This window comes from Chionomys nivalis, chromosome 9 (genome assembly GCF_950005125.1).
Source record: "Chionomys nivalis chromosome 9, mChiNiv1.1, whole genome shotgun sequence".
In the NCBI taxonomy this organism is placed as follows: Eukaryota; Metazoa; Chordata; class Mammalia; order Rodentia; family Cricetidae; genus Chionomys; species Chionomys nivalis.
In genome coordinates, this window is record NC_080094.1 from 60893616 (window position 1) to 60910567 (window position 16952).

Below are 16952 nucleotides of genomic sequence, written 5' to 3' on the forward strand. Positions count from 1 at the left end.
AGTCCCAGCTGTCTGTTCTTGGGGCTATTTTCTGTGCTACTGGAGTTTTTCTTAGAAAACCTTCCTTGTTCCAATCCTGAGAGTGTTTAACCCTCGCTTTCTTCTCCCAGTAGATAGGTTACTATGAAGAAGTGGTACTTACTAGCGTGCTTGTTAATTTTCTAGGCCATTCTAAATGACAATTAAAAATTATCTTGCTGGTTGTCTCTACATATATTGTTTACCTTGCATTGTATCTCAAAGCCTCTGTACACTTAAAACTAATAATTTGTCCAGAGATTATTTTGGATTTTACATGTGCACAATGTTATCTATGGCTGAATTTTATTGCTTTCAAATTTTTACTTCTATTAATTATTGAAATCATTAAGACTTTAGTAAGACGGTGACTAGAGGTATCAGCGGCACCCTGGCCTTGCTCTCAGCTTCACTCAGAAAACTTAAAAAACATTTCACTACTATTTATATTTGCTTATGATATTTTGACAAATATGTCCTTAGCATGTTTATTCTACTATGGTAAGAAAATATTCTTTATAATCAATTCTTGATAAATCTTATGAAATGCTTTTGTAGGACATCAATTAGGATGATGACTTTTGCCATTATCCCAATACTACGGAGGATCAAATTGCTCAAATTTCCAATATTGAACAAGTGTAGCCTTCCTGGAGGTTTCAATCCAATTTATGCACAGTGTATTCTCTTTTAATATATTATCTGGATCCAACTTTTTAGGCCAGTTCAATATAATGAAGAAAACATGCAGGCAGAGGGCTTTGGTTTCCTGGCCAAGAGAGTAAGACTCAGTCTTGATATATTTCATAATCTGGGTGTAGTTTACAGTGAGCCCACTGAACTTCAATGGTTTTCTAGAGATAAAATTTTCTCCAGGGTCTCAACAATTCCACAGCTCAGTGACTCTATAATTTAGAAGATGTTCTCGTATTTTAATATCTGGGCATTGATGTCACAGCATATAATGCGGCATATTTTGACAAACATTTAAAAAACTGTAACACTGAATAAATGAGCTGATCAAAAACAATTTCTGTAGAAGTGATTTTTGATTTAAACTGTGGGCTTTTATGTTATTATAAAGTATTGCTATACTTTATATCATTGCCCAATAACAACGACAACAACAATGAAGAAACAAAAACAGAAAGAAACCTTGTACCTCTGCTTGGTGCCAGAACACATGTAACTATATTCTGTTACATGTCCCTGGTATATAACTTTCCACCTGTTACTGGAAGTCACCAATCCTCCCGTCTCCTCCTTGAGAAATTTATGTTCTAGTGGTGCTGTTTTGGATAAAGCCTAGCTGGGTTTCCATCTTTTGTTAGTCTTAAATGTTTAGCCAGACTGTCCTTTGCTGATTAGGTGGATGGGAAGAAAGGGATGATATATGATGGACTTACAGAGACCTCACTCTTCAACTCTACTTCCAGCAGAATTCTTGGAAATGAGCAGGAACAAACGTTAGAAATGAGCGCATCAAATGACTGCAGAAACAACATCTCCATCACACACCAGAGGGACATGAAACCAAGATTTATTAAAATACCCTTAACATATTCACAAGTAGTGCAGTGAATACAATTCTCGGGAAATTCAAAAAAATAGTGTTCTGTCTCTTAAAACAAATTAACAGAATATCAATAGATTAGGATAAATATAATCTATCACAGGGATAGAATTTCTTTCAATAGACAATCTAAATTTTTCTAACCAATATATATTATGTACAAAAATACACTTGATATAATGATCAAGTAGTGTCAAGAAGGAAAAAAATTATATACACACATATTTTCATTATGTACAAGTCAATGTTGGTTCCTTCACCTTTTCTTTTTAAAAATAAATACTTCATTTGGTTGCAAATTACATTTACAGATTCAACTCATGAACATTTCTCTGTGTTGGTTGACAAAATTAAATATGCAATTAGAAATACATACTATTTTTAACTGAAAGGGAAAATACCCAAATTCAGTTAGCTTATTATGCTTAAAAACATCCAAGAACATGTAATATAAGGTTTCATGTCTATAAAGTGCTTCTCCCTCCCAAAGCTATCTTTATTTTATTGGTTAAAATTCCTTAAAGTTACACCTTATGAATTGGTCTAATATTTGAATAGAAAGGCTGGATTTTTCCAGATTTTACCAGATTTTATCATGGCAAAACAATCAACTCTGCAGGACATGCTTGCATTTCTACAAGTGCTTTTAAGAGCATAACAGTTACTCTTAATCTGAAAAGAACCACAAAATGTCAACATCCCAGTTCAGATTGTAGTAGATGCTTGAGTCATGAGCAATAGTAAGAATGGAGTGGCAATAAGAAGTCTTAGGGTTCAAAATGTTTGCACAGAGGTCAATTTGTTCTGCGGTACAGAAAGCTGAGAGCCCAAGATTTCGTCTGGTCATAGCTGCTCCGACGGATCAAAAGTCTTCTCTAATTAGACAGTTTAAAACTCTGCGAGAGACCAAGAACTAGAACACCCATCCTTTTTAATAAAGCAGAACGAAATGAAAAAAGAAATGCATTTTCCACCTCTTTTATGGATTTTCCCCCTCTTTGCCTAAGTGATGAGGTGATGGTGACATTAACAAGAGGCAGTCTCAGCAGTGTGTCTTACTCACACAGGCTCCTTGGTGACAGTAGTGCTCTGTCCAAACACTGGAGGCTGAAGCACAGGGCGTGAGAGGGCTGAGGGGCATTCAGTGTCTGTGCTGGAGAGGACAGAGTAGTTGGGTCCAGGAGGAGCTGCGGAGGTCCCTTCGGAGGAGAGGGGCTATGATGTGGGGAGGAAGTGAAGGGTGAAGATGAAGCATGGGATGGAGGAAAGCGAGATGATGCTAGCTGCTGCTGTGGCTTGTGAGCAGGTAGAGGACACAGAAAGGTCCTTGGGCAAGTCACCCTCGTAGCAGAATCTGAAGCTGGACATTACTGAGCTGAACATGGGTCAGCACAAAGTCTGTCATTGAGCTGTATAACAACAAGGGACACTCCTATTTGCCTACTACAAATGGCCTACATTTCTATTAAAAATGCCCCTGGTACTATCATGGCAAAGGATATGCAAAAACACTGCACTGGACTTGTTCAGTTTTTCTTCTCTCCTGTTTCCTGGTTTTCCTCTGTCATCCCCTACTGCTTGAGATCCCAGAAGGTGGACGGGAGATACTGCAAAAGTCCACGGGAATCTTAGGAAGCAGCTTCCATGATCCCTGGTGGTGCTAAGAAAACGAAACCAAACCAAGCCAAACCATAAATGAGTTAAAGCGACTTACATTTCTGTGGCATCTGACTCATATTAGGACGCTAACTGATTTCAGAGAGTTTCTAGACATGCAGGCCAAAGCTTATTTTCCAGGCAAAAAAAAACATGATCCCTAAATCAAAGTCCAGTGAGCCTGCTTCCCACACTAGTCTGGATTATAACTCACAGACGGAAAACACTGTGATGAATTGATGACATGCTTCCACTAAAGGCTCTTAAAAATTAGCCAGGGTCTAATTTGTAAACGCTCTGCCTTTCGGAGACTATCTTAGATTGTTCCCTTAAAGGGAAACCCTTTTCCCTTAAATCACATAATCCTCAAAGATTACGCACACAGTGGTCAGTGGGCCAGTGAGGCATGGTATTTGTGTCCCAGGAAGTTGGAAAATAGTAGAATTATAAAATTAATGATTTTAAAAGAAACCTGTGCCTCTGGTAGACTTCACAAACTCTATTCAAATCACTGCAGATGGAATCACTTCAAGACTTGGATTTGTTTCCAAGAGTAGTGAATGCCTTCTCGGCTCTGTGGGGAACCACTATTGAGACTGATGGTCAGACATGAAAAACTTAGGTTGTATCTAGAAAGAGCTGGTAGGAAAAGGAGGCTGGAGAAATGGTTAAGAGCACTTGCTGCTCTTGCAGAGGATCCAGGTTCGGTTCCCAGCCTCCATGTGGTGGCTCACAACTGTCTGTAACTCCAGTTCCAGAGAATCTAACAGCCTCCTACTAGCTTCTGCACCGGGCACACAGGTGGTACACATACATACATGTAGACGGACAAACATACACATAAAGCAAAAATAAGTACATCCTTCTAAAAATGAGGAAAAAAAAGATATTTGTAGCTCACAAAACATCCCTACAATGTAAGTATTCTAAACGCTCTTTGGCCCTTCAACGGGAGAGCAGGACAATTTGTGCACGCCCTACGCACCTTTTCACACCTTAAGGTTATAGACTAGAATTAAAATTCATTCCATGGGTTCCCAGAGTTGTTCATTTTTGAAATCTACCAGTCATGCTATGGTGAGGCAGAGTAACTTCCCCGGGTGCTCAGTGGTCTATAGGGCTGGGCTTTTGTTTGAGAAATATCAAGTAGGGAAGCCAACTTAGGTGAACAATTAAAAATACCTTGCATTATAAGGTGGAAGTTGAAGAAAACCCTGGAAGACAACAGTGGAGGAGAGCAGGCATGACTTTGACAAATAGCTCCTGGTATACACTTGATTTCTTACTGTTATAAATATAACTCATTGGAAACCTACACTATTTACGGGATGAACATTCTCTCTAAGACATTTTTGCAGCTTCTGAGGTGGGGGACACAAGAAGTTCTAAGGATGACACTCAGCCTAGGTGACAACCCTATTGAGTGTGGTAGAGCCTGTCTGTTCCCTGGGGTGTTCATTTCTGCCTGAGCCTACTGACACGTTTGTGTTTTGACAGCCCAGGGCCGTCATGTTTCACAGGAGCCATGAAAAAATACCATGTAAGCACGGAAGCGGTCGAATCAGACTCCAGTAGATTCCTTGTGTGCATAAGTCGAAAATTATCTGAGGACAGAGTGCGTAGTGTGAGGTATGTAGTGTATGGAGTATGTAGGCTTAATTTGTTCCTTAGAAAAACAACACAGATGAGCAAAACAGCAAAACAAAGACATAACTGAAGTTAGGTCAGTCTTCTTCAGACCGCGTGTTTGATAACAACAATGTGGAACACAGTGTAGGGTTCGTGTGAGCGAAAGACTGAAACAAAGAGAAAAGCAGAGAATAAAAGGCCTCAACGGCACTGGTCATCTCTAGGGTGTCTGAAGATGGACTGGGCTAGGACAGAGTACAAATGGAGGCCAATAAGTTCTGCTTGAGGACAGCCTATGGCTTCTTTTGCTTGTCTAGTTTTTTTTTTTTTGAAACCTGATGACACCTGAAGAGACAGTCAGCATTCAAATTCCCCAAGTGTGATACAAGGCATTGAACTGCAACAAAGGAGGCTACTGAGCTGGTTCCGTGTGAAATGCGCCAAGACTCTTTCAGATTCTCCACTTTCCCGCCAAGTGTTATCTTGAGGGAGTTTGGGAGATTGCCCATCCTTGTGGAGGGGAGTGAAGAAGGGTGAAATTCATAATGAGGGTTCCCTACAAGGTGTCAACAGCTGACGGGGAAGCAGGAATGAGGGAAGTAGCTTGGTCACACACAGCTGTGAAATTGAGCCTGGTTGTGCCTGGATCCGAGTGCCACCAGCATTAAGAACAATTGTGTAAGACTAGAGGGGAAGAGCTGCAGAATTGAGTTTTGGGGGTGCTTTTCTTTAGGTCCGTTCTGTATCAGTCATAGCTTCTAAGTGGCTTTCCATTGCTGGAAGATGAAAACTTGTCCGATGCTCTCTCCCTTTTGTGAGACGTAAATTTCCTTCAGAACTCTAAATCAGTTTGGCAAGAGACTCGGTTCACCTGCACTGCAGATGTCCTTATGCAGATGAAGTAGCTAACCTGGGTGACAGATCAGTTCACCTGCTGCAGGGTCCCTCAAGCTACACGAGCTAAACTATGGATTTTGATATTCATGGTCTTCTGATAGTCTACTTACTTATAAACTCCAGTCAGGGGAATCCAGAGGAAGGACAGACCACATCCGGCTCTAGAATGCGTGCCTTTCTCTACGCGACTTTTTGGAGACAATCTCGACTCTTTCAAATGCACTGTAAAGACAGCCTGACACAAGCTGCGGCTCCAGGCAGATGGCTGGCAGCTTTGTGGCTGCTCGTCACAGCCATTTGGTTTCATACCTGCTTAGTCAGGACTCCTACCACTTTGGATTTCATAGTATGCTCCTGTTTTATGATTCAATAATTGAACTTATTTGTAGATGACCAAATCTATGGATGCATGTTTCCCATAATCTTTTGGTACTTTTTTCCCCCTTTGATAAATACAGGCAAAATAAAAGAAAAATGATAATCGAGGAAAAAAACCATACTTCCTACTAGCAATTTTTAACACAATTTAAACTATTTTGTTAAATAAAATATTTGGGGGGAAGTATACCTTTCGATTTTTTTTCATGTATCTTGCTGTATCATGTCCCCGCTTGCTTTTTAAGATTTATTTTAATTTTTAATTATGCTCACATATATATGTCTGTGTGTATGTGTGTGTATGACTGTGTGTGCATTGTGTCCATGGAGGGCAGAAGAGGATGTCAGATTGCTCAAGATAGTTATGGAGATTGTGAACTACCCAACACGGGCAATGGAACCCAAACTCAGGCCATCTATACGAACAGTATGTGCTCTCAACTACTGAGCCGTCTCTGCAGCATCCTTACCCCAGCTGGTTTTGTCTTTGACTTTTTAAATGGGGGGGAGTACTACAAAATAGAGTTAAGACATTAGAAAACAAAAAAGTCTGTCCCCCGTCCCCCACCCCAGTATGGTCTGGTTCCCAACAGCCTGGAGGATCTGCTGTATTCTGGAAGGACAGAGAGACCGTGCCATCAGGGATGACTCATGAACGTCTTAGAGACCCGAGATGGCATCAACCCCACTGAAAACCTCCTGTTCCACTCATCCCATCCCCAGGACCCATCAGGTGTAGGCTGTGCAGACAGAACGCTGGCATGGCTCCTGAGGTAGAGACAAACTTGCACTTTCCTTTTGCACTTCAGTACTAACAAGGAGGCCACAGAGAAGAGGATGTCCACAGGTGCAATTTGCCTTGTTGGTTAAGTCCTTTGTTCTTCCTTATAGTTACAGCAAGAATAAACAGAAACAATATACAAAAGGCAAAAGGAAAAGAACAGTGATGCCAAGGCATTCTCTTCATGGTAGGTTTCTTATTTGATTGTCTATTTTGTCTCATCCCTTTCTTTTGGATTAAAATAAACCATGTGACCACGTCCCTTCCTTCGGGCCACTGAAAGACAATTAGCACCTGCATGGATGTGGCAACCGTGACTTGGTAGGTGCCAGCTACTCTTGCTTCACACGGTTTGCACTGTGCCTGGCTATGGTGACGCTTTCATTACCTTGCATCTATTCTCAGAGTGTCCCTGAGTGGGGGGGGGGTGAAGACTGGCAGGCAGATTCCAGGAAGACATTTAAGGTATCTGGCAAGTTCAAAGGTTCGAGAAAGTTGCTGAGGCAAGAAGCAGGCCCCACAAGACAGCCAGAGGTAGCCAGATCAGCAAGCGATGCAAGATTCTGAGTAACTCTAGACTGTTTCAACCAAGAGAAGAAAAGCACAGTCCTTCATTACATCAAGGCTTAAGAACACAGTCTTCAATTCAACCCTCAGTTCATGCCCAGTCCTCTTGTTTTCTCACCAGGGAAATTCAAACAGCAGTTGTCTTGGGGAGAAAAATGTAGGAAAAGGGTCCCAGGAGGCTTTTCTCCCTGATTTAAGGGCCAGAGTGAGAAAACACAGCCTGCCCCCGACAGTCCATTCAGAGGTTAGTACTAACACAACCACCTTGCTTGTACTTTACAGTAGAGAACTTCTTTCTGACCATCACATTTTGGACAGCAAATGGTCCCTGGTCCCTTCCTTCACATGCTTTTGAGTTAAGGCCATGATGAAAGTAGACATTTGCTCTGCTGTCTGGGAACTGCTTGGGAATGGTGGAAGAGACCAAGCAGCAAGTGGTGGAGTACAATGTAACCTCATCTGTCTGTCTGCTTAGCACTCATTCACGGTCCAGGGTGGATCTGAAGCCACATGGTCCCTTGCCCAGGTGGACACTCGATCCAAGTCTGTCCTGCCCTGTTTCTAATAGAAGTTGGTACAGAATCTCTACTGGCCAGGAAGCCGTGCTAGCTGTGTGAGGCGATCTCAATGGCCAATGTTTGCTCTTAGCATCATAACTTAGTCTCCAGGATGTGGTTTATGGCTATTACTCTCTCTCTTTCTCTCTCTCAACCAATGGGAAATCTTAATCTTTTTCCTTTTCATTATATCGTAACTGTCATTATCAAAAATCATTTCCCTAGTCTGTGAGATACACAGTGTTAAACCTCTTCAAAAACAGTTCTAGTAAGTTTCAACATTTTTGTTGAAAATGCCATAGGATCTTGGTACAGCTGGGTCAAGATTAAGATCAATATTAAAAAACAAAACAAAACAAAGCAAAAACCCACAATGTGTGAGGAACAAGGTTTGAGTTCTTTCATGGCAATCACCACAAAAGAGGTACCTCTTTTTCCATGATGATTATACACTGGGAAGCTTAGAAATTCAGCATAAACTAAAATGCAAAAAATTTTGGTACATCTTCTGATTCTTTTATAGCATGGGCTTTGAATTTCTATAAGAAACAATTATCAGATATTCCTGTAATATTCCCATACATAGCACTGGGACCCCTCAAAGGCGGCACAGGGTACTTCCTGCAGACGACCTCCGAAGGAGATAAGCAAAGCAAATGTTCTGTAACAGATCTGTCGGGAGCTCCCCTTGGCACTGGTGTCTAAAGGAGCACTGGTCTGCGTCCTCTCGCCCTGAGCTTTCCTTCTGTGTTCGTCTTAGCTGGTGGACACACTGGCTTCCTTCTGACGCAGTCTTTCTTTCTGTTCAAGAAGAAAGCAGATCCATTGTCATTGCTACTTTTTAAACATTTTTGTCTCAAGTTCTGGTAACTTTCTCAAATTCTAGTCTGAAATGGCGAGATATAATTGTACTAAATACTACAGAAGTAACAGTATTTCTATTGTTTTTTTCCCCCTTGGACAAAGTGCACCAACCTACCACACAGCGCGGAGGAATATATTCCCAGTGCCCCACTATTGCTCTTCACAGAAGCAGCAACAGTAGCTAATGTTTACTGAACCCCTGTTAGTAACTGGTACTCTACATGCCCTTCCTGTTGCCTCAAAATAAGGTGGGATCATCACTGCCCTCTTTCCCTTGAAGAGAACAAAACGAAAGAAACCTTACTAAGGTCTTAGGGCAATGCTGAGATTTAAACCTGGGCTGTCTCCGACCCAATATTCCCGGGTTCCCAATCATGCAGCAATGCCGACTGTACTATGGTTAAGGTTAATTTTCAACTTGAGAAGGTCTGGAATCACCTGGGAGCCAAGCCTACTGACACACCTGTGAGGATTTAGTTAACCCCTGGGCACACCTGTGATGGATTAGCTTGATTCGGATAACTGAAGTAGGAAGACCTGCCCACTACGGGTGGCTCCATTCCCTGGGATGGGATCCTGAGTTATGTAAAAGGAAGACAGTGTGCTGAGCATTAGTGGCCACTGCTTTCTGCTTCTTGACTGTGGGTAGAATGCGCCTGGATGTCCCTAGCTTCTGTGACTTCACCACCACGATGAACTATAACTTCCAACCAGGAGCCACAACAAACCCTCTTTCCCTTTAAGTTGCTTTTGTGGGGTGTTTGATCACAGCAATAGGGACGGACACTAATCCAGTCTGTGGCACACAGGTAGAGAATCACTGTGACCTCTACTGAACACTGGACTCTGGAGGACAACTTCCTCAGACTCAGGGAAGCACAAAGAGACTGGCTGGCTTCCAATATAAGGAACATATGTGAGGAGATCCCCACTCCTGTCTGGTCAGGCTTTTTGTCATGTCTTTGCCAAGTGACATTAGGCAGACTGTACATTTTTGCATCTCAACTTTCTTAGTAGCTCCTAGGGGACATCTTGCCTCCTCCCTTGATGGGAAGAATGAAGGGGAATACACAGGAACCTTTCAGGAGGAAGGTACCTGGAGATAAGCGGGAGAGAATGGGAGGCGGATATGAAATGGTAAGTGACGTAATTTGCTTTATTCCAAGTGACCTCTGTTGGGTCTGCAGTTTCCACATACAAAAGCATGCTTTGTCCCTTCATGCCTACTTTTGTTTTTAAACTGCATGGTATTAAGATGGGAGGAAGGATACCAATCCCCTATTTCTTCCCTGAGTTTTGTCCTTTAGATTCACTTTCTCTCAGGAGTATAGCCCAGATATGACGATAAAGTTAGAAGTCATGGTGAAAAACGTGGCTTACCAGACTAGCAGTGGGATTGATTTTCTTTGTCTCCACTTTCTTCTCTGATGTCAGTTTGCTGACAGATGCCTGAGCCATCTTCAACCTGAAACAGAAATGGGAAGGAGAGATGGAAAGAGAGGAAGAGCAGAAAAAGGTAAGGTTGAGTTGAGCAGAAATCTTACTGCGTCTGAATGCAAAGGTCAGTGGTTAGCGTTTTGAAAGTCAGTTAAGTGTCCCATAACCATGGGGGTGCATTCTGAGAATTGTCTGGTCAGGTAATTTCGTCACAGTGACACTCACTCAGTGGATATCCACAAGCACCAGCAGGAAAGCCCACAACTATACCTACCATAGAAACCTGTAGGGTATGTTACACACTGAACCCTGCAGGTACCTAGAGCACACTGGCAGGGATTTGTATATCTGTATATCAAAACAAAGGCATGTTGTAAATATTAAACCCACCATTTCCCCCTCCATTATCCATCTCATAGACTGTTGTCTATGTGCTCAGTTGTCAGCCATGATGACATTATCCCCTGTGTAACTGTAGTCAGGTGCTTTTAATAGCTTTCTGCTATGACATTTAAACTCTAGGTGTAAATGCTTCTCTGCTTAACCACAGCTCAGTTCTCACTGGAGAAGCCACTGAGATGATCTAGGGGAGGCTGTGCTTTTGTGAACAATGTCACAGTGCAGGATGACGAGAATCCTGAACTCGGATTCAGTAGGCGGGGCAGATGGCCTACTGAGCCCAGCCTACTATCTGCACAGGGGATAATGTTGAGACAATTTTGGATAATGAAAATTTTGAGAAAACGTATAAATACTATAAGCATAAAATTCATAAATTCACTGCAGTGAAGTGAAAAGGCAACCTAAAAATGTAAATAAAAACTGAAAATCATGGATCTGACGTGGGGCTTTTGTCTAGAATATTTATGAATGCTTATAGCTCAAAGAAAAAGATGAAAATTGTGGTACCCAGCACAATTAATAAATTTATCAATGAGATAATAAATATAAATAAATTTATATTAACATTATATGTAATTTAATATAAACAAATATATTTACAACACATAGTTGAAGCTCAGGGAACACGTAGGAAGATGGGGCAGAGAGACTGTAAGAGGCAGAGGACCAGGGCATCTGGTGGTAAGATAGCTCTTCTAGGGAAAACAACAAGCAAACAAACGAATAGGAGGATACAGAGGTGGGGGCGTGGTAGGCAAAGAAGATCAAGATATCTTGTTTTAAATTCTCCAAGAATTAATAAAGACGTTATTTTTTTTAAAGATGAAATTACTCTTTCCCCACAAATGGGCAGAGATTCAAACAAATATTTCTTCAAGAATTACATACAAATGGTCAACAGGCACATGAAAAGAATTATAATGTCATTAATAGACTCAATAGACACAAAAGTATCCAAAAGAGACTGGAAAGATATTAAATTACGGAGAGAGGTGATTGCTGGAAGGATAAAAGAAAAGGGATTGAGCAGTATATTAAGTGAATTCCATTTTAAATGTATAACACTAATAATTTTATTTATTTAAACTCTTAGAGAATATGTAATTCTAGGTGATGAGAACATGCATTTTACTTTTAAAATTTCCTCAAAATTCTAAAAAAAAAACATCTAACTATTAAAAGATTGACCAATTCACAGACATTTAAAATTTAGCATTTTTTCCCTTCAGGGTTTCAAGTAAAAAAAAAAAAAACCTTTCACTTTATTTTAATTGTGTCCATGTTATCATCTATAAATGACTGAGAGGCTTGACTCTTGGAGGATTTGACTGTTTGGAACATACATCCACGAATCTAATCTTCCGGCCCATGTATAGAAATGTAACTCCAATGAGTTTAACATGGTAACCAGTGTACCAGAAAGTTAATAAAAATGAAACAAAGAGGAGTAATGAAGAGGAGTTACAGAACCCAAGAAGTAATACATCTGCAAAGCTGCGGACAGACAACTGTCATAGGTCTGAGTGTCTATACCACACTGCCCACTAAAGCTTCCCATTTGAGGCAACAACTGTGACTATATCCAGCCAAGAACAGATTGTATCATCAGGTCAGACTATACTGGAGAACAACTGTTAAAGAGAGGTTTTCCAATGAAGATGACGGAGATGCAAATGTATCCTCAGTGTGTGTTCTTTCTGGAGTTCTTCCAGCTAGGATCTGTTCAGGGAGCAATTATCATCTATCTCATGGTCACTATCTTGAAGAGAACATTTTGGCCTATCTTTTGCTTTAATGGTTTAATGATAGACTTTTCTACCTATCAATTCTGGTTGCTGCTTTTGGAGTTGGCCTGCTACCTGGCTTCTGCTTTGCATAACCCTCCCATTTCCTGAGTGTCTTGGTGTCCTTGTGACCACTCTTTAGGTCCTCTGGATACCCGAGAGTTGGAACTGGGAGAGTTGTTGCGTGGGTCAAAAAATCATGAGGGGTTGGGAACTAACCCACAGTCATGGCCACACTGTAACACTACTAGGGGCTAGTTACATAAATTAACGTTTAATTGGGTAGAGTGGATTCTGTGCTCTTTTCTGATGATCAGTTCTAAGGTGCACATATCTTACTGTGTTGTGATCATTTTTAACTACCTCCCTTTCACAGTAGATTGGAGCTTCTCCCGAGTGGGGACACAGTTCCATTACTTCTGTCTTCAGTATCTGCACTGTACCTGACATACAGTAACTGACTAATAGATAATAACTTATTGCAATCATTTTTTAAAGGAATTCAGGTATCAAGAATGGTAATGGAGGCCTTTGGAGATGGCACAAATGGTTAGGTGCTTCCAGGCATAACTACCTAAATTTGAATTCCCAGCACTCACACATAAGCCAGTGGTGGTAGCACATGCCTATAATTGTAATGATGGATTGGGGACAGAGGCAGGAGGATCCCTGGATCTCAATGGCCCGTCTAGCCAACTGGTAAGTGAACGACCCTGTCTTTAAAGCTAGGGTGGAGAATGAACCACTGGGAAAGCACACTTGACACAGACACATGGCTTCCACGTTCACATGTGCACACACTCACCCATGCATGTATGTGCACACTCACAGAAAGCACACATGCAAATTGAAAATCAATGATAAAAAAGAACAGTGATGAGGACAATAGGCAAGAGTTCCTTAAATCACAGGTGGCTACTACATAAGCGGGTTCAAGATGGATCCTGTATAAAGCAAACTGGGAAATTCTTACTAGTCACTGTTTATCCTCAGCAGTAAATTCCACAGACTTTGAGAGGGCCAGCACTGCGCGGTGAGCATCAGGTACAGCAGAACCAGCTCAGTTTGGGGCTGTTCCAATCACCCTCATCATCAGCCAGAAGCTAGCAACTGACCAGTGCTCTCTGCCATCTTCCTTGTACTGTTTGGTTTTTCTAGCACTTGGCACATTTCACCTGCTTTTGTGATTAGACTGGACTCTGAAAATCTTAAAGTTTTGGTTAGGAGACTTGGAGGAAGGCTAGTGTGGGGGACTAGATGAGAAGGAGTGAAAACTTAGACAACTGAAGTCATGTTAAAATATCCTAGCTCCTTTGAAGCCATCCTACAGATTAAGGTGGCCCCAAGTAGAGATGCATGACTCTAAGGATATGCTTTTCTTTCTCCAGCACCTTCAAATGATCCCACAGCTAGAGCAGAGGTGAGCAAATATTTTCCATCAAGGGCCAGAGAGTAAATATTTCAGGTTGTATGTTGTGTTCCAAATACTGAACTCTGTCATTGTAGAATAATAATAACACACATGGGATATGCAGGTAGGTCAGGCAACACTACACTCTAGTCTTTCTTTATCCACAACCACTGGAAGGAAATCAGATTTGACCCTGATTTACCAGTCTTTAAACTACAGCATACGATTCAAAGGCTTCTGCTTAGCAGTCAAATTTATTCCTTGTGTTCTAAATTTAAGTTTGCAGTTACTTTTTCTAGATCCAGACCTGTGGAGATAAATGTTCTTAGACAAGTACTTAACCCCTCTGGCCTCAGTTTCCTTATCCGTTAAACGTGGGTATGTTACTACACCTAAGTAATGTTGTTTATGTAAAACCTAAGGAAGTTTTAAACATGGCTACCTCCACCAATTGGCTCTACATGCCAGCCATATCAAGTACTATTTTTCTCTTACTCATGTGTTCAAACTCCTTGTAGGACTGGAGAGATGGCTCAGAGATTAAGAGCACTGACTGCTCTTCTAGAGGACCCGGGTTCAATTCCCAGCACCCGCATAGCTGCTCACAACTCCAGTTCCAGGGCAGCCAACACTTTCACATGGATATACATGCAGGCAAAACACAAATGCACATAAAATAAAAACAAATAATTAAAAAAAAAAAACTCCTTCCATTCTTCCATTCTAGCTCAAGTGGAAAAGTCATGAAAGCATTCTCCATCTCTCTTACCCAGAAGTAATTTCTCTTTTCTCAGTGGACAAAGCACTTTGTGCCTCTCTTGAGGTACTTAGGGCTTTTCCTCTCAGAACTGGGGGTGTTATTTCTCTTCATACTAGAACCACATGAGGAAATCACAGGCCTTCTGTATACCAGGGAACCTTCCTATTTCAACATCTACGCCGTGTCTGCATGTCAGTTCTTAGTGCACATGTCTGAAGAATGGATATCTTTCCATCTTAATCAGTTTAAAAGTTTAGTAAAAGACTTATTAGCAAACTTATTCGCTGCTCTGACTTTTGAGTAAAAGATCCCCCGCACATTTAGAAGTCTAGTTCTAGTTATAAACATGTAAGAGAAAGGGTACTGTAGGCCTCCTAATGTGCTAAATATTTATACATGCCAACTTCACGTATACATGCCACGATTCCTGAAGGTATCCAGGCACTTCATCCCCAAGGGAACCGAGACTAGAGGAGTTACAACTTTGTCCCAGGTCAGGTGTTTCCTTATCCCACCCAGGAAGTAAAGATGATCTTTTCCTTTTTGCATGTAATGAAAGAAAATAGGCTGGCTAGACAATTTCTAGCCATACAGAGATGCTCAGTCTTCTCCTTGACTCCATTGTTTGGGAACTTGTTTCTGTTTCTGGCTGCAATGTGGGATCTATTTTTGTTTCTGGTCTAAACATTTACTCTAGACTATCACACATAGTTGTTCATGACTGCTGGTAGTTAAAAGTACCTAGGTTTTCACTTTTAGGATTATATGCTGAGCCCTCCAGATGTAATTTTAAATACAGGAGAAAGCATTCCAACATGCATATGTTAGAAAGAGAAAAAACTGTATCTTTGGTCTATAAATGCTTGAGCAAAACTTCTGGAAATCCTACCAGCTTTTCTTCTTTCTCACTGCAATACATAAGCTCCCCAGGAGTCACGGCAGGCTCTAGCACACTGAAATGGCTGCCAGGGTGCACTGTGGGAAAGCACACGTGCGAGAAAGGATGTGTGTCTGATGCTCCTGCCCAGGGAAGTGCTCACAACCTTGGTTTCACACTAGAGCCACCGGGGTAAACTGTTTGAATGTAGACATTGAAAGTGAATAATATGATGCCACTTCAGAGAGAGAAGACTGGGCACAGCACTTTGATGTGGATGGAATTGTCATTATGGAGGCTGGTTCAGTGGGTTTTGAGGATATTCTGGGGTCCCCCTTGGTGCTGCATCCCTCTTCCAGTACCTGGATACTTCTCTCTGGATGTTGGACAGCTCTGTTGACCTGGCCCTGTGAAGTTGGTTCATGTCTCAAGATACCCCTCACGTATCCACAAAGTACTGTCTTCAGTTTGCTGAATCAAGTTGTTTCTTCATGGTTCAAGGCAACTGAGCTAGTGTCCAGGCACAATTCTAAATAAGTGACCTTCCACTACTCCCCAAGACCAACAGGGGATATGGGAACCACTATCGGTTTATCTTTCTTTACAGAATGCATTCTCTAGGTATTTCTGAATTTTTAATGGTAGAACCATAGCACATGATTAATAGCTATGAAAGTCAAGGAAATAACTAAGTCACTTTGCACTGATGGTTAAAAAAACAAAGAAACAAAAAGACTCAGAGTGTTAATTCCTCCGCAGAAAAGAAACTTTGGTTGATGAGGACATCCTTGGTTAGTTTCCTTTGTTATTCACAAAGGGAAAGAAGGTAAAAACAGAGGGAAAGGCCACAGAGAATGAGAAACAAGGAGTGACTCCAATTCATTGATCACAGGCAGGCCAGTGGGGCAACATACTTAGAAACACACGCTCTCTCCGTTCTTTCCTTGGAGTCTGACCCTTGACCCTGACCATCACCCTCTGCTCTCCACTCTCACGGCCCTCAGGTCCATCTCCCAAGCTGTCACAAAACAAGAGCAGCAGGAATTCAATGCAGATCCTAGGGCTTGGGACACTTAACTGCTTACATTATCAGGATTTCTCCTTTAAAAGTTATTCCATGATGAATTAGCCTATGATTTCTACTTCCTGAAATGCGACAGTTCCCCTACTCTGAGCCTAAGTAAGATATCTACTTACAACCAAGGATGTCCTCCCGCGGCCCGGATTTCAACAGCTACACAAATCAGCCACTTCGTAGCTCTCGAGGGTTATCACTTCTAGTACCTAAACACACTTTGACTTGGAGTGATTAATCGCACAACAAAGGCCGCTTCCGTTGGCAAAGCTTCTTGTCCAGGCCA

General features: G+C 41.5%; 1 protein-coding gene across 4 annotated transcripts in view; it reads right to left on the reverse strand.

Annotated features, from left to right (window-relative positions):
* Window positions 1–1541: 1541 nt before the first annotated feature.
* The window catches only part of Fmn1 (formin 1), a 370006-nt gene continuing 354595 nt past the window's right edge, over window positions 1542–16952 (reverse strand). For all 4 annotated transcript variants that reach the window (XM_057780542.1, XM_057780541.1, XM_057780543.1 and 1 more), the window contains 2 exons: window positions 10301–10385; window positions 1542–8857 (listed from right to left, as the gene is read on the reverse strand). In XM_057780542.1, the coding sequence (XP_057636525.1) occupies window positions 8813–8857; window positions 10301–10385 (130 nt within the window). In that variant the 3' untranslated portion in view covers window positions 1542–8812. The remainder of the gene's footprint in view (window positions 8858–10300; window positions 10386–16952) is intronic.